Genomic DNA, 21,724 nt, shown 5'->3' with positions numbered 1-21,724 from the left:
CCCAGTTCAAACCAACTCAGTCCGGAGATGCCCATAAACGTATTAAAAAAGAGAGACCAAGAGTCCTGTTAATTCAACCCCGGCCATGAGCCACATAACAGGAGGGAAAGCATCCATCACATTTTCCAGTACATGGGGGCTATTTTTAAACAGCTGCAAAAGCTTTAAGAGGCATTGGAGCGTTGGCAGAGGCCCCTCGTCCCTGGGAATCCAGCTCATTTGCAGGACACAGCGGTAGAAGAACAGCACAAGAGTCACAGGAACTTGGAAGTCCTCAGTCCCTCGAGATTCCTGTTCTCATTTTAGCAGGGTTGTCCTTTTCACAATTCATTTTGCAACTTTACTAGCCAAAAAGTGGGAACCTGTCACTTAGGGGGACCCCATTCTATACTCTTTCTGGTGCCCTAAATCTGCATTTATATCCCACCTGGCTGGCTACCTCCCAGTTTCTGATATCGCTTTACACTGTCACGAGCAGGGCATAATCATTGCTGGGAAATGGGTGCTTTATTCTGAACAAAATCTGGGAACTGACCCAATTCCTTCTGAAAATCCCAAGTAGTATATTTCTCGATTCCCGCAACTCACCATTTTGCGCACGCACACACACACACACACACACACACACATCCATGAATAGATGCTCCATGCTATATTGGGCAGCTTGGCTCATAAGCAAAAGATTTCAGCTTGCATGCCCTTCCCACTTGGTAATATCTTTAAAATGACCCTCTCTGGGAGGATGTCATGGGTCAGATTGGATAATTATAAACAGACTCTGGAGTTAGGGAACACAGGAGAACAAACACTGTCTTTGGATCTGCAGCGGTGTTCACTGAAACTGTTGGGCTGTAGCTCTATTTGACTGAGTGTTTGGTGACTATGAAACCTCCCCTGCAGTCATTCTGTTAGGCATTTTTCAAACTTCTAATGCCATATCCAGGCATGCAGACTCTTTATACCACACATCAGAAGCTCGTTCTAGATTTAGGCTGTGCACACACATCCATTTTCTCTGCATTCAGTGTGCTCACACTGTTGGCCTGGGAAACAGAATACACTTAACATTAGCCACAATCCATATCTATCCTACGAACTCTTATGAAATACAGTGGTACCTCGGGTTACATACGCTTCAGGTTACAGACTCCGCTAACCCAGAAATAGTACCTGAAATAGTACCTCGGGTAAAGAACTTTGCTTCAGGATGAGAACAGAAATCGTGCTCCGGCGGCGCAGCAGCAGCAGCAGGAGGCCCCATTAACTAAAGTGGTTTTTCAGGTTAAGAACAGTTTCAGGTAAAGGACGACCTACAGAACGAATTAAGTACTTAACTTGAGGTACCACTGTACTGGGTTTTGATGCATTTCCCCCAAAACAGCTGCAATCTGAATTGAGGGGGGCGGATTACCAACTGCATTTTAAGCCACTAATGTTTCGTAGAATTTTTAGACCACTTGGGTTTTGTTTTGTTTGTTTGCTCCCTTACATTGTTTGTTTGTTTTCAAAGTATTTCTGCGAATCTGAGTTCCTCTGAGCACACTGATACCTGCCTTTTTTTACATTTCCCAGCTGGGCTGGTGCACACCATTCTTCTCCATTTTTTTTTTAAACCCCATATATTTACTCAGGTAGAATAATAAATACAACCAGGAGGTATATAAGATGAAAGGCAAGCAGGCTTAAGCTGCAGGATGCTCAACAACAGATACAGTGGTACCTCGGGTTAAGTACTTAATTCGTTCCGGAGGTCCGTTCTTAACCTGAAACTGTTCTTAACCTGAAGCACCACTTTAGCTAATGGGGCCTCCTGCTACCGCTGCGCCGCCATCGTGCGATTTCTGTTCTCATCCTGAAGCAAAGTTCTTAACCCGAGGCACTATTTCTGGGTTAGCGGAGTCTGTAACCTGAAGCGTATGTAACCCGAGGTACCACTGTACAGAAAACAGGTCACTGCCGACATGAGAGAGACAACCAACTTTTTTTTTTTTTTACAATGTATATGTGGACAAGGGATACTGCTTCAACCAGCACCAATGAACTGGTGTTGAAATGGAGAAGCAAACTGGCGACTACTTTAAGTACCTTAGCTTTCTATTCTGAAAGGTTCCCTCCTTATCTCTCTCATAAAGTTTCTCACAATTGCAACCTCTTTTTCCAAGTTCTTCGTTATGCACTCATCATTCCATCTTACGAAATCATATTTTGTGCCCCAGCAGAATTGCCATGTTTGGTATCGGAGGATACGACACTGCAGCGGTGGTGAGTAAAAGGATTGCCTTCTAGCTGTCTCAGAATGGCCTTTTGGAAAGAACAAAAGGCATTATATAAATGCTACTTCTCCGCATTAACTCTAGATGACAGAAAGTGTGTACGTCCCTCTTGGAACGGATACAGATTTCTTTTTCTGATGCTGTTACTTCAGAAGTGGTAGCTGGAGAGATTTTCCTTGAAATGCGAGTGCCAACTTCCAAATTAGGTTGAAGGCACTCTCGCACTATCCCACCCCACCCCACTCTCTCTTTCTCTCTCTAAATTTAATTCTGAGGGAAGCTTTTTCCTTAACAACTAAGCTGGCGGCAGGGAGATAGCATCAGCTGAGCGAGGTTGCCATACGTCTGCAATTTCCCGGACATGCCTGGGATTCAGCCATCGGAAACAGCGTCCGGGTGGAAATCGCTGAAATGTCTGGGAAAATCTGGATGTATGACAACCCATATTGGAAGCGGCGATTTCTGGGGGAAAATAGCTCTAAAACCTCAGGGTTTAGAGCTCAACAATTTTGCATTAAAAAGCTCGACAACTTTTGCATCGGGACTTTCACTTTCTGAAATATGGCAACCCTAGCTTAGAAGTAGAATTTGTCAAGTGAAAAGAATTCCTTGTTTAGAATATTCAGTAAGCTTCGGAGCCCTTTCTTGGACTTAACAAAATCTTTTTAAAAAACTCAAACCTCCATTCATGCTGGCTTCTGTGAAACTATCTGGTCAGCTTTCAACTAACTATAATAAGGAAATTTGACAGCCAGGGTAGCAGTCAGCCATGAAGTCTTCCTTTGGTAATTCTGAGTAGCCTAGGGGAGGCTATCTGTCCTTGCCTCTTTCAAGAGGCAGTAAAAAGGTAAAGGGACCCCTGACCGTTAGGTCCAGTCGTGGCCGACTCTGGGGTTGCGGCACTCATCTCGCTTTATTGGCCAAGGGAACCGGCGTACAGCTTCCGGGTCATGTGGCCAGCATGACCACATCTGGCAAATCGGAGCAGCGCACGGAAACGCCATTTACCTTCCCACCGGAGCGGTACCTATTTATCTACTTGCACTTTGAGGTGATTTCAAACTGTTAGATTGGCAGGAGCAGGGAGTGAGCAACGGGAGCTCACCCCGTTGCGGGGATTCGAACCGCTGACCTTCTGATCGGCAAGTCCTAGGCTCTGTGGTTTAACCCACAGTGCCACCCGCGTCCCTTCAAGAGGCAGTAGGTGGGGCTAAAAAGACATATAATGTAGAACAATAATGTAGAACAAGTGAGTGCCAAGGGAGCTGAGCCCACTGGTTTCTTCTTCCAAGAATATGCAAGGAAGGACAGAGCAAAAAGCGAAATTGTCCAAAGAGCCACACCTATGAATGCTTATTCCGGGGGGGTGGGGGGCGGAATAACTAACCTTCACTATTTATTCCAGATAATAGCTTCCAACTATTTAGAAGTGCACATTAAAATATCAAGCAGTGGATAAATGGGAAGTCAAACACTAGAGCAGCCTTCCCCAACCTAGTGCCCTCCAGATGTTTTGGATCACAGCTCTCATCAGCCCCAACCAATGGCCAGACTGGGGCTGATGGGAGCTATAGGTCAAAATATCTGGGCTGCAAATGTAGCCCAGGTCATGGAAGGTTGCAGCAAGAGAGATCTTTGTGATGACAACCTTTCCCCCATGATCAGAAAAGGACACCATAAACACCTGCACCTCTGGTTCTGTAGGCATCTTTGGAATAGGACAGTAACTATCTGCTTGAGCACACTGCAGACTGCGCTACTGTAAACAAACATTTACAGTGGTGCCCCACAAGACGAATGCCTCGCAAGACGGAAAACTCGCTAGACGAAAGAGTTTTCCGTTTTGGAGGTGCTTCGCAAAACGAATCTCCTATGGGCTTGCTTCGCAAGACGACAATGTCTTGCGAGTTCCTGCTGGTTTTTCCCCCCTTCCCCCCCTTTTTCTAAGCCGCTAAGCCGCTTATCAGCTGATCGGATCAGCAGATAAGCCGCTAAAAGCCGCTAAAAGCCGCTAATAGTGCTAATAGCGCTAATCTGCTAATCCGTCAATGGGCTTGCTTCGCAAGAAAAAAAAAACACTAGACGAAGAGAATCACAGAACGGATTCTTTTCGTCTTGCGAGGCACCACTGTATTTCCTATCTTTTTATACCACTTTTCATTTTTTAAAAAATCACCAAAGTGGTGCAGAGCATGTCAAAATTAAACCAACCCCAACAGGGAACCAGTGGGTGGATCATTCACCCTTGTATCTAGAGTTGCTTTAGGCGTAACTTGATCTGTTATGACCCTGGGACTCTAAAAAATCAGGCCCAGTTTCCATTCCCTTCCCTCAGTTCACAAACCCTACTATTTGATCTATCCAATGTATCTCTATCAAAGCTCAGCTTCCCAAATTATTTCCAACTCTTGTGCTCCTTCCTTCTTCCAGCTACAGATCTCATCTTTCTACAAGCAAATACTTTTCTCAACTACACTACTAATATGGGGTAATATCAGATGTAAGGAAGAAGAAGAGGAGTTTGGATTTGATATCCCGCTTTATCACTACCCGAAGGAGTCTCAAAGCGGCTAACATTCTCCTTTCCCTTCCTCCCCCACAACAAACACTCTGTGAGGTGAGTGGGGCTGAGAGACTTCAAAGAAGTGTGACTGGCCCAAGGTCACCCAGCAGCTGCATGTGGAGGAGTGGGGAATCGAACCTGGTTCCCCAGATTACAAGTATACCACTCTTAACCACTACACAACACTGGCTTTGGCCCTCCAGATGTTGCTGAACTACGACTCCCATCAGCCCCTGAAAACTTCCTCTCCATTCTTGATTTATACAGGCACCCTTGACACAATTCTGCCGCTAAAATCAGAACTACTGGATAAGTGAGCAGCCCATACATTTCCCCAGAAGCTGTCATATTATCATAAAGTAGGAAGAGATTCAGTGACTGAATTAATTCAACCCCTGATGATGCAGGACATCCTAGCCTCTTATTTTTCTACACATGGATGAAAGGAAAGTGGTGCCAGCTTTTTCTCATTCCTACTTTAATGGGCATATATTGTTTCAGATCAATGGAGTCGCACAGAACAAACACCAAACATTCACAACACACCATATTTTTCTGCTTCTTTTTAGCAACCCTAAAACAATGTTCCCATTAAGCTTCTTCCTCCAAGAAAAGATTCCACCAGTCAGTGGCCATTCCATCTGGCCATATATTTAAGTAATGTATCCGAATTTCTTTGTTTCACTTTCCTGGCTTCTGTCCCATCTTCCTTTTTCTGGTATTTCTGTTACACTGCAAATCATTCTGGCAACCACCTATCAATTTTATGCTTTGCACAGCACCTACCAGAATGTTAAGTGCTAAATAATCTTATCAACCTGCAGAACTCAGTTGTTCCCTTGGGACTGCAATGTTCAAAGGATTCAAAATTAATTGATAAAGGGGGTTCACTGGCTGGCATTAGCTAAAACAGCCAGTGGGCAGGCATCAAGCTATTGGGGGAATTAACCTATTTATACTCTAGCCTCTGTTATATATTTCTCTAAAGCGTCCAATGCTAACTTTGTTAAAGACTGTCAAAGAGCTGTTAGACAATGCATCGTGTGCATGACCGAGACTGAAATTGTATACATTTACAATGAAATAAGTTCCATTAGAGTTCTACTTTTGAGTAGACATGCTTAACAGTGTAAGAGGAATTGAATATCTACTTTATGTCATCAAAAGAGTGACAGGTGCCCCAGCCCCTTTCCCCAGATGTTTCTCCTTTTAATATAAATCTTATATGACTTGATATAAATTGTAACACTAGTCCAGATGTCAAAGGTAATAATACATTAACATAGGGCCTTTCCTTAGTCCAGGTACAAGAGTACAACCCTGTCCCTACACTTTTTTTATTACATAAAATAGGTATTCTATTCTTCTGTAAGAGTGCAATCCTATGAAGACTTATCTTGGTGTAAGCTCCACTTACTTGTGAGTAAATCCCACCAACCACTGACATGCGACCCCCTTCAAAAGGCTGCCCAGAAGAGAATGTGGCTCTCAGACTGAAAAGGGTTCCCTGCCCTGAGGATGAATTAAAATAGGGTTTGGGGAAGATAATCTAATGGCGCCTGAATGCAGTGGGACAGTAGTTAGAGGAGACAGCTGATGATGTGGAAAGAAATAAGAAAAATGGCAGGGGAAATGATAACAAACTCGATTAACGTTAGAATTACAGAGGTATGTTGAACAGTTAGATGAAGAGGATAAATGCTAGAGGGTAAGGACTTGCTGAATTAAATATCTGAACTGGAATACAAAAAGGGAGGTGTGAGGAGGTCAAGAAACTAGTGAATGAAGTATAAGATATGAAAATACTAATCTATTTTCTGTTTTTTGGTTTTTCTTTTCTTTCCTTTTTTCCTTCCCTTCTTTTGTTAACTGTTTTTTATTGTGTATTTTTTATGTGTTTTGTCTTTGTATTTTTCCATTTTTGTAGTTTTTCTTATGTTTAAATTTTGAAACTTTTTATTGTTCGTGAAACTTTAATAAACATTATTTTAAAAATAATAATGAACAGTTAGATGAAGATGTCAAGATGGCCATCTCCTCAGTAAAGTATATGCATATGCAAGTAAACCCAAGGGCAGTTCATGAAAATTTCCTCAAGATTCTCACACAGAATCTATAGCTGGGTACTACCGTATTTTTCGCCCTATAGGACGCACCGGCCCATAGGACGCACTTATTTGGGGGGGGGGGGAATAAAGGGGAAAAAATTATTTTCCCCCCGAGCCCCAAAGAGCAAAGACGCCATGACAGGGAGTGGGATGGATCCCACTGGCTGTCCTGGCTTCGTTTTTAGCCTCGGGGCTGGGGGTCCAGGAGCGAAGGCGAGGTTGCACAACCTCACCATCGCTCTCGGAGCTTGAGGAGCTGGGGGCAGGGGAAGCCCGAGCTTTCCCTGACCCCAGCCCCCAGAACGGGTCCGAGAGCGATGGCGAAATTGTGCGCAGCTTCGCCATCGCTCCCGGAGCTTGCCGGGCTGGGGGGATAGCTTCCTGAAGCCTGCATTCACCCCATAGGACGCACACATATTTCCCCTTCATTTTTGGAGGGGGGAAAGTGCGTCCTATAGGGCGAAAAATACAGTATATCACAGCCACATAGATCTCAATGTATCATATCCAATTGCCCAGCCTTTATTCTTGGGACTTCTTTGTTCTTTTTATCTTTTTCCTGTTGTTCTTCCCCACCTTGTCCATTACAAATGGCAGTGTCTTCGATCCAGCCCCAAAGCATTATTATTTTTAATCCAGCTCTAACTCTGATTCACATGCTAATCAACCCTGTGAAATCAGATGCTGTGTCAGAGTTTGCTGACTCACCCTCCCTCTACAGTTATCGATGACAGGGCACTGCCAACAACCCTTCATTACGATAATGTTCCTTGGTTCTCTTAGAAAATAGCGGCTAAGTTCATCCCTGTACCATAGCCAGCTCCTTACCGATTGCTCATTTTAGATCATCATCTCTCCAGCCCATCACAAGGTAAACAGCAAAACATATTCTTCTTTTTTCTTATGGTCTCTCCTAAGTGCAGGCTTAATATGCATGGGAGAGAACGTGTAAAAGCAGAATAACCTGGGATAGGTTTCTTTCGTATGCATGGCATATTTCCATTTTGAAGCTACTGTCCATATTCAACAAAACAGGACTCTATGTTCTATGAATGGCCAGATAAATTTTAATTTATAAATCAAAATGGCAACTATCTGAAGAAAAGGAGAACTGAAATAAAAGAATTACATGCCCAGGACATAGCTTGGATTGAGGAGAATGCTACAGCACTGGCAATGAAAGGAACCTTTGTAAGACTCTCAAAAATAACTTTGTAGAAGTTACTACACATCTCACTATTCCAGTGTGCCATTCTTGTAATTTGCTTTCATACTGCTTAGCAGAAGTCAAATATGGTATCTTACCGACCAAGGAATCAAGAGGCATCTTACATTAGGAAAAACTGGAGACCCGCATTCAGAAGAATCAAATTGCAGACATAGGAAAACCGTACTTACATTATAAAAATAAGCATATATAAATTGTTGTGAGCAAAAAGCGTCTCATTTGTGAGCATGAAAATATGTAGTAATCCTCCAGTATGAAAGGGAATAGGGAAAATATATGCAGAAACATGTGGAGATTCTTGCGACAAAGTAACCATGGAATGCATAAATGAATCACACAGCCCTATGTTAAAGTTGAACCCTGCTGTTTACTTTGCTGAAATAGTCTTCAGGATGTTTTTTTTATGCAGGCAGGGAGTCCAGAAGGAATAGGAATGCTAGAGCACCAGCTTTGTGGTGGAATGGTGGATGATCATAGAATCATAGAGCGGGAAGGGATCCCAGGGGCCATCTAGTCCAACCTCCTGCAATGTGGGGATCTCTGCTAAAGCATCCATGACAGACGGCCGTGGCTAAGTGAGTTGTAGAACAGCAGGCCAGGGCTGGGACTGGCCCCTGCCTGAAATCCCAAAGTGCTATTACCAGCTAGTGTAGACAATACAGTGGCACCTTGGTTCTCGAACTTAATCTGTTCCAGAAGTCCGTTGGACTTCAGAAACTGTTCGAAAACCAAGGCATTGCTTCTGATTGGCTGCAGGAGCTTCCTGCACTCAAGCAGGATGTTCAGCTTCCAAAAAACGTTCGAAAACCAGAACACTTCGTTCCGGGTTTTCAGTGTTTGGGAGCCAATTTGTTCGACCACTAAGCTGTTTGAGAACCAAGGTACCACTGTACTAAACTTGGTGGCCTCAATGGTCTGATTCAGTATGATGATGATGATTAATATCCTGCCCATCTGGCTGGGTTTCCTCCAGCCATTCTGGGAGGCTTACAACATATATGTAAGACATCTCCCAGTGTTTCTATGATAAAATGGGATACAGCCAAGGAGATGTTCAGAGTGTTGTTTTCGGAGTAACTCGACCAACTTACCAGAGCTGTGTGACAGCCAGAAATTTGACAGGTGAAGCACCTCACCCACCCCACCTGCTTTCCCTTTTTTATATACAGTATACCGTAATTTTTTTTTTACTTTTTTCTGTTTTACACTTTAGAATATTCATTTAAACCACCTTAAAATGTCAAGGGCTTCCCTTCTCTTTCCACGGTTCATTTTGCGTGTCATAAATCCCTGCACATTTTACCTAAACTAAACCATTCAGTATTCCATTATTGCACCCAACAACAAAACTTGTTTACGCTGCTGAATTTATGTTATAATGCTGCCAACGTTTTCAAGTGTACGCAATTTTCACCCCACCCACTTTTCCAATTTCAGCTGCATCTGAATATGACCTCACTGTATACAAGTTGTACAAGTGACAATGAAGTATTTCAATTCAATCTGTTGTACCTCTGCCTATATTAAAAACGCAAAACTTCAAAGGGCGTGGCGAGATGGCGGGAGGGAGATGGTAACTATATCTCGCAGGGTTATTTATACCTATTTTCGAAATCTTGCTCCTCCAGTGACGGGAAGAGGGGAGGGGGGAAAGAGAGAGCGCGCGCGCTTGGCGAGTCATGTGACGACGGCTGCAGTCATATGACGAGGAAGAGGAGCGAAGAGGACTCTCTCCCCGTGTGGCTTCTTCGCAGCCATGCTCTCCCGCTTGCTGAGGGAGCACCAGGCGAAGCAGGGCGAGAGGAAAGAGCTGCAAGGTGAGCGCGGCCTAGCGCCCCTTTCGAAGCCTCCGGGCTCGCGTAGCAGCTCGGCTGCTTCGGACGCAAAAACCAAAACACCGCGGGGCCCCGGGCGCGCGGGCCTTGCTCCGAGCGTCGCCTTGGCAACCGCCCACCGCCAATGAAACCGCCCTTGCGGCAGCGGTGGGTTGTCGTTATTGGTCCAGAGGGCTGTCATTGGGGAGAAAAGGGGAGGGGAGGAGGAGTGCGTACCTGCCGGCCGTCAGGAGCCAAACGAACGGGAGTTTCCGGCGCCTCTGCTTTACTCTCTTGTGTACGTTTGAGCTCAGCTGTGAATAGGAATGTTACGCACTTTACCTACGGCATTTCGGGCCCTCCGGGTTCCCATACCCCCCCAACATTTCTCCGATGTAATAGCGACTTTCTATATTAATAATAATAATAATAATAATAATAATAATAATAATAATATATTATTTACTTTTGATGCCCCCGCCACTCTGGGCGGCTTCCAACATATATTAAAACATAATAAAACATTAAACTCCCCCTTCAAATGGCTCAGGGTTCAGATAACGTCATACCCTCCAACATTTATCCGATGTAATAGGGACGTTCAATGATGATGATTATTTACTATTTATGCCCCACCCATCTGACTGGGTTGCCCCAGCCATTCTGGGCAGCTTCCATCATATATTAAAACCTAATAAAACATTAAAAGCTTCCCTTTCAAATGGCTCAGGGTTCAGATAACTCCATACTCTCCCAGAATTTCCCCGTTGAAAATAGGAATGTCCTAAGGGAAAGCGGGACTTTCCGGGATCAAACCAGAAACAGGGACTGTTGAAAATAGGGACACTTGGAGGGTGTTGGGTTCCCACCGTTTACTTGTAGAAATCGAGGGTTGCATTGAGCGCAGCAACCATGAAAGCCAGGAAATGGGGAGTTGTGGAGCAAGGTTTGGTGGAGAACATGTGGCTTCCTAGATGCTGAGGGAAGCGTTTTGGATTGCCTAGGCCCCAAAAAGTGTTTTTCCACTTGGGCATCTCTTCGCGTTGGCGCTCTGCCACTTTATCTGTTGGGTGGCTTGTTGCTGTTGGACCACAACTTCCATCACCCACTGGCAGCTTAGCTAATGCTCGGGGCTGATGGGCGTTGTAGTCCAACAACAACTGTAGACCAACCCGAGGTTGAAGAGCACTGCCAGACTCATTTTTTTAAAAGGCTCCTTCTGGTTATTCTGCCTCAGTGTCCCCCTTCCAGCACACTGCCAAATTAGTAGGAAGGATATGGACGCACAAATATAAGTTCGTGCACACATTTAAGGCTCGTTCACACTCCTGTGTGTCCTCTGCTAAGAAAGCACAGGCCAGAATGGTTTGCCGCTTGCCACACTCCTTTCCCAGGGAAAATCTGCTCTTAAGCTTTAAATCGGAACAAATTGTTTGCTCCAATTGAGTGCTAAATAGCGAGTTGGGGGGGGGGCACAGTGGAGATGTTGAAAAGCCCTCAGTGTTTGCTTAGGGGAGTGGAGATGAAAATGCCAAACTTGGAAGAAAAGGCAGCAGCACATGCATGTTTGACGATCTAGTTCCGGCATTATGAGGACAAGTTGCATGAAGCAAACAAAGCGTTGATACATCTTCAATTTGTGCCCCTCCCGCAAAACGTATAGACATTTTGAGATAACACTAAAGAGGCCTCTGCTTCCCCTCTCTCTAGAACGGCGGAGGCGAGAGGCCATTGCTGCAGCCACTTGCTTAACCGAAGCCCTGGTTGACCACTTGAACATTGGGTAAGCGGTACTGAGTAATGATGGCTCCTACAAATCTTTGGTTAATAGTACCACATACGTGGATGTTACCCATTTCGGCGTGTGAGCTGTTTTCCACCTTTAGGCTGCTAAATTGCTCCCTAACAAGGAAATGTCAACTGAGAACCTGCATAGTAGTAGGAGACAGTCATGACTCAGTAGATGTTCCAGCTGGACTGCGGACAGCAATAAATGGCTCACGGCTTGTGATACCGTTGCTAAAACATCTGCACTGGTCATGTTCAAGGTTCTTGTGTTTATATGCAAAGCCCTGAAAAACGTGGGTCCAGGATACCTTAAGCCCAGCTCAATCACAGATGATGGTACACTTTCTATTGAATTCATATCTTTCAAAAAAGAACGACGCAGGCTCCATTCATAGGCTATTAGTTTCCCTTCCATGTTGAACACCTCACTGGCCTGCCCTAGGAGTTGGGCATTTCATGTTGCCAGCCCCATATTGTGGAACAATCCTCCAGCCCAGATTCTAGCTAGCATCCTCGCTTTTTTACTTTTAGGCATCTCTTGAAGACTTTTTAATGTTGGCAGGCCATGTCTTGTGGCAGTGAATTTCATAGTTTAACTAGACATCATGTGAAGAACTACTCCCTTTGATCTATCCTGAAACTCTCTATCACTCAACTTCATCAGATGACTCCTGGTTCTAGTATTACAAAGCATGTTGCTCTCCACAGCATGAATAATTGCATAAAACTCTCACATCCCTCCATAGTCACCTTTCCCCACTCCTAAAGAGGCCCCAAACATTTTATCCTTTCCTTGTAGGGAAGTTGCTGCAGTCCTCGGGTCCCTTTGGCTGCCATAGAACTTTTTCAGTTCTATAAGATCCTTTTTGAGTACCGCAGCCAGATCTATACACAACATTCCAAGTGTGGTTGCATCATAAAATTGTATAACGGCATTTCGATCTTGGCAGTTTTATTTTTCCTTTCATAATGATCATACATCATCTTGGTACACTTCTTTAAGTTGCTTAGAGCTGAATATTGAAGACTAGAGAGTTCCTGTGTCTGCTGAAGTAGCTTTCCAGTTCCTTTAATTTTTGCCTTAGCTGATACCTCCATATTGCTCAGCAAAGCAATTTGCCTTAGCCTGAGAAAGTTTGATATGATTGGGAGAATATTAGCTTTACAAACCTAAGTTTCTAGCCTGTGGAGTTGACTGTAAAGGTTTTGGAAGAGTGACTTAAGATCCACAATGCAGAAGGAATAATTGCCAGGAATAATGGCTGAAAAACACCCTAAGGCAAGAGCTTTTTACGTCAGCAAAGTATAACATGCTAATTAGAAGGGCATTCTTTCTTAATTTTGGTCAGCTAAGCTCTTTGTGGTCCATGTTGCGTTTTAAAGTTGTTCTCCCCTATTAAATTAAACAATATTCATAAACAGTGGACAGAAGGGCCACTAACCCTATGCCTTATCCAAGCTGCAGACCTGCCTCTCACTGCCATGAAAAGTGGAAGTTGCTATAGCATGACATATTATTGCCTTGACAAGTGGTGTCCAGTCTCTGCTATTGGCGCCATCCAGCTCTGTGGTTAGCTGATGAGAAGTCTCTGCTGCTTCATTCTTCTGGCCCACACTTCCCTAGGGGTTTTTGGCAGCATTGCTAAGTCTGTATTGATTGTTTAGAATGGGAGAGACCACATGGCTACCCTTGCTTTGCTCTTTCCCAAGGATATTGCCACACAGTGTAGATTGGAGGGGAACACAGAAAAGAAGGTCTATTAAGAAGTAGTAACGTACGTGTTAAAACAAATCTGAAGTAAGCTTTCAGGCGTCACTACTACTGCACAGAAAGCATGCCTCCAGTTCACCTTCCTGCTTCTTGCCTGCTATTTTAAAGCAGGGATTACTTCACTGTTCCCAAACACTTGCTGTATTTAGCTGCCCTGGGAGAGTTACTTGGATTCCAGCTGCATGACTTCCAGGGCTGGTGGGATAGTGGGGAAACAACATCTCTGCTTTGACCAGTCAAGCTTCTTGAGTCTGTCACAGTTCAGATGCTAGAAGGCAATGTGAGGTTAAAACCCAATGCTGCCATTTTCATTGTCACCTTGCAAAATGTATGCAGACAAGACCATTTGTTATGGTATCCTGATCTTTTCCCCCTCACAGAGAACCACCTGTGGTCACTCTAGAGATGTTGGTGATGGGACATCCCCCCCCCAAGCTTTTGATGGGCTAAGAAGATGTTTTTGCAGTTACCGTACTGCCTCTTCCCTTCTATTGGCAACCTTTGCTTGATTTTCAGCTTTGAGGAGTAATTCCCTTCATTATACAGTAATTTTGAAAGCTTGGCCATAATAGGGGCCGCTATTTGTATGTGGGCTTGATAGAATGCAGAATTAAAGGCGCCCAGCCTCATGACATGCGTACATAACCTCCTGAGCTGTAATTGCTTGAGTAATCCTTTCTTCGAAATTCAATCTAGGAAATTTCCATTGATATAAAAATATTTTCCATTATTTTCCATACTCAACTACATTGTGTTTATACAGTAAATTGTAGTTTGAAGAAATATAGTTCTCCGTGCTTATTAAAGATGGAATGGTGCATTTCTGTTGTTCTTTTGTCAGTTGCCATGCTAAAAACATTCCTCGCTTGGTAGCTTTTTCAAAACATCTCTTGTTTTAAGGAGGCAAAGGATTTTTCTGCCCTGTATATGTACATGAATCCAGCGCTAACTCAGAAATAGTACCTCGGGTTAAGAACTTTGCTTCAGGATGAGAACAGAAATCGTGCTCTGGCAGCGGGAGGCCCCATTACCTAAAGTGGTGCTTCAGGTTAAGAACAGTTTCAGGTTAAGAACGGACCTCCGGAACGAACTAAGTACTTAACCTGAGGTACCACTGTACTGTGATGAAAACAGCAAGCTGCTCCCTCCTCTTGTCATTTCTAGCTGCTAAAATACTAAAATGGTCCTCTTTAAAAACACCCCACAATGCTAAACCTGTATCAACTCGTCCTTCATTTATAATACATTATATCCTTAATTTTTGGTGGGTACAGGTTTCTTAATTGTCACTCCAGCTTTTCATGTAATGACTTTATTTTCTTCCATCTAAGAAATATTATAATTCCCATCTCTGTGGAAAATATTTTTTTCAAAGGGATATCAGGTGAGAAAAAACTCATAATTGATTAATGTATCTGCATTGGAAAGGAGAGGGGGGGACCTCCAAGCATCCTAGACTGGCCACCTTGTGCTGACCTTTGTTGATCTTCTGTCAGCATTAGACCAATATTCTTGCTGACCTCATGTCTTCACTTCCTTTCTCCCATCTTTCTGCCTCCCTCACGAGAGCAGACATACTTGGAACTCTCTTTTGAGATGCAAGAACAAGCATAGCTTATTGCATCTCCACATGTATTTCCAACAATAAATATTAGCTTACAGTGGTGCCTCGCAAGATGAAATTAATCCATTCTGCGAGTCTCTTCATGTAGCGGTTTTTTCGTCTTGCGAAGCAACCCGATTAGCGCTATTGGTGGCTTGGCGGCTTAGCAGCTATTAAAGGCTTAGCGGCTTAGCGGCTAAAAGGCTATTAGCAGCTTAGCGGCTTAGAAAAGGTGGGGGAAGCAAAAAAAAATCGCAACACTCGCAAGACGTTTTCGTCTTGCGAAGCAAGCCCATAGGGAAATTTGTCTTGCGAAGCAGCTCAAAAACGGAAAACCCTTTCGTCTAGCGGGTTTTCCGTCTTGCGAGGCATTCGTCTTGCGGGGCACCACTGTACTTATTTTCGGAAAGCCAGAGCCTCAGTGTGATTGTATCCAGAGTAAAGTGTACTCCTCAAACGGGGATTCTGTTTCAGCCCACCTTTTGACAGGGTTCAACTCCCGATGCTAAAATGCAGCCTGTGGGGCTGGCCACTTCTGCAGCAGCAGGAGCATCACACAAGTAGAATTCTGCTCATATAAGCTCTAGATCCAGGCAAATGTGTCCAACCCTGCTGCCCTATCCTGATTGAAGCACGGACACATACAAGAATCTAAATACTCTTTAACTATCACTTAGCTTTCCTTACCGGGTTTATTTAGAGCATTTGTACCCGTCTCTTCAGCCAAAAAGGCTCCCGGAGCAGCTTACATACAACCAATTAAAACAAGCCAGCCCCTGCTCACAAGCTTACAATCTAATCTTCAAACACTTCCTTCAATCCCCCCCAAAAGTATTTAATATAATTAACACACTTTATTACACGCACAAAATATTTCCTCACTATAGAGCTTAGTAACAAGATGCAAATCTTGTTGAATAACAGGAGACTTTTGTAAACGTGTTTGACCAGGTGAGTTAGACTGTTCGCGTTTGTAAGTTGAAAATGTGTGCAATGAAGTGTTTGATGACAAGCCTCTCGCTAGGACAATACCAACAAACGCTGGTCCCTATTTTCGACTGATTCACTACTTGCACAAGAATCATTGCTGTCCCATATGCCAGATTTAACCCAGCTCTTCTGCCAAATATGTGTGTCATTGTGACAATTCAACCAAATATATACAGTTGAGTAAGAAAAGAGAACACATGAACTTAATTCAGAAGTTTCCCCCCCAGAAAATATATCCCCTTACAAAATACAAAAAGAATTAGCTCACTGAAGGAACATTTTAAAATGATTTAACAAGGACTATTAAAAGACTTCATTAATTGCCTAAGTTCATTAAAGACAGGAACTTAGTGGATTACAACAGTTCATTGAAGGCTAGGGAAGTATTCTCAAAAGAATACTTCAGATTAAGCAGCAGAATCTCAAATAAACGCCTATTTGATTAAAGAAGGGACTGGATCAGAACGCAGTAAATAATTCATTAAAAACTACTGAAACTTAATTAACCCACTTCATTAGGCAGGAATAAATGAGAACAACATTTCATGAAGGGATGTTAAAGGCTTACTCGGAGAATGGCATAGATGAAATTCCTGTCAAACACTAAATGCATTAATAGGGATATATATAATTCATATAAGCCAATTTAGGTGGGTTTTTTCTACTACATGAACATCATTCAGGAACCTGTTCCATCCAACTAAGGCAGGTGTGGGGGACATTTTTGGTTCCATAGGCCAGATCCTTATTAGGATCAGCCTCACGGGTCCAAACTTGACATTGGGCGGGGCTGCCCAGCTGTCAGTCACCTGACACTATTATTGACAGTCACATGATTGACAGCCGGGCTATCCTGCCCATCTGTCAAAATCCCTTGCGTGGGATTGCCAAGCACCCGACAGCCACTGACCACAGGGCTGGCAAAGTGCTTCCTTCTCCTCTCCCCTGGGAAAGACAGGCATAGCCCAGCACCTGGCATCGTAAACAGCATACGGGTGGGTGAGTCAAAACCGGCAGCCGAAAGTTTCCGTGAGCGTTTCTCCTATTCTTTCAAGCTGCCTTCGCCTTTATAGCAAGTGTTCTTCGCTCTCTTATGTAGTCAATTTACTTATTAAGCTAGTCAGGGTATAAAACCGTTTCATCTGCTTCACTTGGATATCTCAAGTTACCTCGTTAAAGTTGTCATAAAACAGTATGTAACCAGAACGGGCAAACTTGCCCTCCCAGTTTCCGTTCCAAGGGTGATATTTATATGGCAGAAGAGAGCTCCAACAGCTCTTCCAGCTCCCCAAAGGTGGGCTTACTTGTCTGCCTTTCCACAGTGACATGGCGCTTCACTTTCTTTCTACCGCTTACCAAGCAAGAGACATTCATTTTCAAGACAGGTGCTGGCTGGACACAGCGACTTGCATCTTGCTGGTCCTGTGGAGCAAGGTCCTCCCGTTAACCACATTGCACCCTGTGTATGAATTTTGGAGAACACAAAATCAGATTGACATTGATAAAAACAAATAGAGGACTGTACTTGTGACTTATGACAAACCTAGACAGCATCTTAAAAAGCAGTGACATCACCTTGCCAACAAAGGTCCGTATAGTTAAAGCTGTGGTTTTCCCAGTAGTGATGTATGGAAGTGAGAGCTGGACCATAAAGAAGGCTGATCGCTGAAGAATTGATGCTTTTGAATTATGGTGCTGGAGGAGACTCTTGAGAGTCCCATGGACTGCAAGAAGATCAAACCTCTCCATTCTTAAGGAAATCAGCCCTGAGTGCTCTCTGGAAGGACAGATCCTGAAGCTGAGGCTCCAATACTTTGGCCACCTCATGAGAAGAGAAGACTCCCTGGAAAAGACCCTGATGTTGGGAAAGATGGAGGGCACAAGGAGAAGGGGACGGTGGAGGACGAGATGGTTGGACAGTGTTCTCGAAGCTACCAGCATGAGTTTGACCAAACTGCGGGAGGCAGTGGAAGACAGGAGTGCCTGGCATGCTCTGGTCCATGGGGTCACAAAGAGTCGGACACGACTAAACGACTAAACAACAACTTGTGACTTCCCGATCCCATGCCAGTCGCTTATGGCAAAAACGACTTCTGGTGCTCCAACAGAGGCCTGGGTTTTATGTCCACTTTTGGCAAGAAATCAATTTCTCTTGGCTTGTAACTGAAACGGGGCAGGATGAGGGGTGTTGGCACTCCAGTGTTCTGTTTTTAACTAGATGTATTACTCATCCATCCATTTCCACACCCCACATATGGCTATTAGAGCATACAAAATAGTTCAGGTAGTGCCTCATGAACCAGTGATTTTTAAAAAAGTTTGGATGTCAAACTTACAAGTTGCATAGAACCATTCCTCAGGCTGTAAAATCTGTATTGTTTTCTGAAAGTGTTCTGGAAGCATGGAAGCTTGCCACCCTGAAACGCACGCAATCGACCCAATTGAATCTGAATTGCTTTAGATCCCGTTGTCTCTTCCTATAACAGCAGCACAGCAACATATCTTGAAACTACCATGGCTGCCCGCAGTCTCCCCACTCTGGCCACACCCTTACTGTTTTGTGGGGGTAACTGACCTGCCCTTCCCTGTTACCCACCCTTGTTTGGGCGATTTATTCTCCCTTGGTGAGGAAAATCACTCACACGCCTTATCATTGCCCAGCCCTTCACCTGCCTTTGCCTCGGCCATGATAGGTTCCAGATGTTCCCAGTGCTGCATAATGATTGCCAGATGTTGCTGAGCCGTTAAATCCTCTACAGCTTGGGAACTTACCCAGCTGCAGACTCCCAGCGCCTGCCTCTGCCCCTGGGGTTAGCTCGCTCCGAGCTGGGAAGCCACTCGGAATGGCGGAGAGCCGAGCAGAAAACGCAGCGATGGAGGGATTGGCAAAAAGAAATATCCTCTGTTTCCCTCCCCTACTTGTCTTAATTAATCGCTGAGCCTCTCTCTCTCTCCCTCTCCCACTCTAGGGTGGCGCAGGCCTATGTGAACCAAAGGAAGCTCGACCACGAAGTGAAGACATTGCAGGTCCAGGCTGCCCAGTTTGCCAAACAGACCGGCCAGTGGATCAGCATGGTGGAAAACTTCAATCAGGCTCTGAAGGTCGGTGGGATAGCTGCTCCTACGGGGGAGGCACATATCTTGCACAGTAACCTCAAGATTAGCCTAAAAGTTACAACAGGACTCGATGGGTGATGGGAGGTGAGGTTTGGGGATGGGGAAGCATGGCTGGGTTTGCACAGAGAACAAGGGAGAGAAAGGGGCTCGTGGGCAATAAAGGAGAATGGTTTTGGCAGGCTTCGGTGCGTGCCAGAACAATTGAAGTAATAACAAATTAGCCCTTGAGTATTGCGGCTTGCTGAGTAGTCACAGTTTGTCCCTGACATCTGAGGCAGTAGGTGATCATAGAATCAGAGTTGGAAGGGACCCTGAAGGTCATATGGTCCAATCCCCTGCGATGCAGGAATCTCAAATAAATGGCTCAGTTGGTTAGAGTGTGGTGCTGATAATTGCCAAGGCTGCAGGTTCGATCCCCATATAGGACAACTGTGCATTCCTGCATTTCAGGCGCTTTGACTAGATGATCCTTGGGGTCCCTTCCAACTCGACAATGCTATGTTTCTGAAGCCTCCATGACAGGTGGCCATCCAGCCTCTGCTTAAAAACCTCCAAGGAAGGAGAGTCCACCACTTTCCAAGGGAGTCCATTCCTCTTGCTGTCAGAAGGTTATTCCTGATTGTCTGAGAGGGATGCTGCAGTGTATTGAGCCTATACCTGCAAGGGAGAACATGAAAGTATGCATGGGGAAGCAGAGAATGAGAAAACACCTGGTTGGAATTAAGGAGGGTGAGACACGTTGGGGAAACCCAAGAGCCTGCATATTCCAATTCACAGCTTTTGTGCCGAAACAATATAGACTCCCTGAGTATAGGATTCTAGTCACGGAGCACACTTTGTGCTGCTTCCAGTTGTGGTTCTCCTGACAATAATCAGTTGGAGAGCTCCACCTGCTGGGCATGGGGCTGCCCATGTTATCAACTCGGCAAGAGAGACAAAATAATCAGAATATGTTATCCCCACAGAATTGTATATATATGTGTGAAATTTGTATCTGGTACAGTTTTCCACCCTAAATGTTGCATGGAGAAATTTATTTAAAGCTGCCATATAGAGCTGTTTAAAAACCCACAATATATAGCTGTAGCGTCTTGTGGAATTGTTCTCAAAGATAATAGTATAACGTTCTGGGACATTAATTGGAAGTGTTAGCATGTCTGGTCATGCCTGATCCTGGCAGAGACTGCTAGTATATGTAGTTCTTCTCCTGTACCTTAGTTAGCCATTTCATCTATTGAAATAAAGTCGCAAGCAATTGAAATTATTGAAAGTTGCTTGTGAACAGTAATTCTTAATACGGTGCTGTCAATTTACATGGCATTTTGCAAAGTAGTATAAGCAAGAGAGATGAGTCTCTGTCCCAGTGAGACCACAGTCTTTTTGTCTGTAGTGTAGGAGACAACAAGGAGGCAAGGGTAAACTGGAGCAAATGTGTTAAGCTTGATGGAAAAAGTGAGGGCTTCAAGGAGGAATTTGGAGAAAGAAAAAGGCTGCATAAAGAGGAAGGAACCAAAGGAGGATCGCAGAGAAGTTAGGCCAAATCAGAGAACTCAAACTGTACACAGTGTGCTTTGAACTCACCCGAAATCTCCCTGCCCTAACTGGGTGTCTGGGAGTAAGATTGAGGGCAGGTGGAGAAACAGGGTGCATGCCGTTTGATACGCAAAGAGATGAGTGTTTTGACTGTGACTTCTTCTTTCCGGCAGGAGATTGGCGACGTGGAAAACTGGGCACGTAGCATTGAAATGGACATGCGGACCATTGCCACGGCCCTAGAGTACGTTTACAAAGGGCAGCTGCAGCCATCCACCTCCTGAAATGGACACCTTTCCTCCTTGGACCCCCTTCCCTCGCTCCATGCAACCAGCAGCATGGGGGCGCAAGTAAAGAAATGGCAAATCCCTTGTCTGCCAGCCCTTATTAAATGGTCAGCGGCTGCCTTTTTGCAGCAGCGGGCCAGATCTGCCCTTGCCCCCGCCCAGCGACTGAAAGGCACGTTGGCCTGTGTGTGTCACTGCTGAATGAATGGTAGTGGTATCTGGCTCTGGGGAATTAAAAACAAACCAGTATTGATTCAGGAGAAACACAACATACACACAATGAAAGGTGGAGAAGGGGTTGTGCAGACCAGCTTTTTCCTCTCGCTGTGACAAAGCTAGAAAGAACAGAATAAAAACGAATGGTTTAAACGCATGTTGAGTGTTGGCATGAATCACTAAGGGGAGCTCAGCTTGTGTCCTGGCTACATCTGCTGCCCAGGCCCATCTTGGAGAGAAGCAAAGATGGTATCCTGGCTCCCCTTATCCAAACAGGCAACCTCACAGAGACTTGAGTACTTCAGTGTAGGTTTGGCTCAGTGCCCGATATGTCTCCCAGCCTGGCCTCCTCATCCTCTTTAGTTTTTAAATCCTTCTCTGAAGGTCCTTTTCATGCCTTAACAAAGGAACCGTTCTCCGGCTAGTTTTGTCC

General features: G+C 44.6%; 2 protein-coding genes across 16 annotated transcripts in view; one reads left to right on the top strand and one right to left on the bottom strand.

Annotated features, from left to right (window-relative positions):
• Nucleotides 1-21,724, bottom strand: part of ITGA7 (integrin subunit alpha 7) — a 95,702-nt gene that overhangs the window by 66,809 nt on the left and 7,169 nt on the right. For 7 of the 15 annotated variants that reach the window (XM_083489886.1, XM_083489884.1, XM_083489885.1 and 4 more), the window contains exon 1: nt 9,775-9,919. The exons of 1 other annotated variant lie outside the window; for it this stretch is intronic. Coding sequence is in view for 5 of the 14 variants with exons in the window: in XM_083489880.1 (XP_083346006.1) it covers nt 10,224-10,300 (77 nt within the window). In the remaining 9 variants the exon portion in view is untranslated. Of the gene's footprint in view, nt 1-6,253; nt 6,349-7,772; nt 7,869-9,774; nt 10,072-10,223; nt 10,301-17,494; nt 17,704-21,724 lie in introns of those variants that run through there. 7 more of the 15 variants (XM_083489890.1, XM_083489891.1, XM_083489892.1 and 4 more) reach the window with 6 other exon arrangements.
• Nucleotides 9,847-21,448, top strand: BLOC1S1 (biogenesis of lysosomal organelles complex 1 subunit 1). Its single transcript, XM_083490615.1, has 4 exons — nt 9,847-9,989; nt 11,697-11,769; nt 19,108-19,240; nt 20,962-21,448. The coding sequence occupies exons 1-4, from the start codon at nt 9,929-9,931 to the stop codon at nt 21,070-21,072; spliced, it is 378 nt and encodes a 125-aa protein (XP_083346741.1). The 5' UTR covers nt 9,847-9,928; the 3' UTR covers nt 21,073-21,448.

The sequence above is a fragment of the Podarcis liolepis genome, assembly GCF_965112155.1.
Source record: "Podarcis liolepis genome assembly, chromosome: 2".
In the NCBI taxonomy this organism is placed as follows: domain Eukaryota; kingdom Metazoa; phylum Chordata; class Lepidosauria; order Squamata; family Lacertidae; genus Podarcis; species Podarcis liolepis.
The sequence above is the reverse complement of the archived record's forward strand: the minus strand, read 5'-3'. Positions and strand labels throughout refer to the sequence as shown.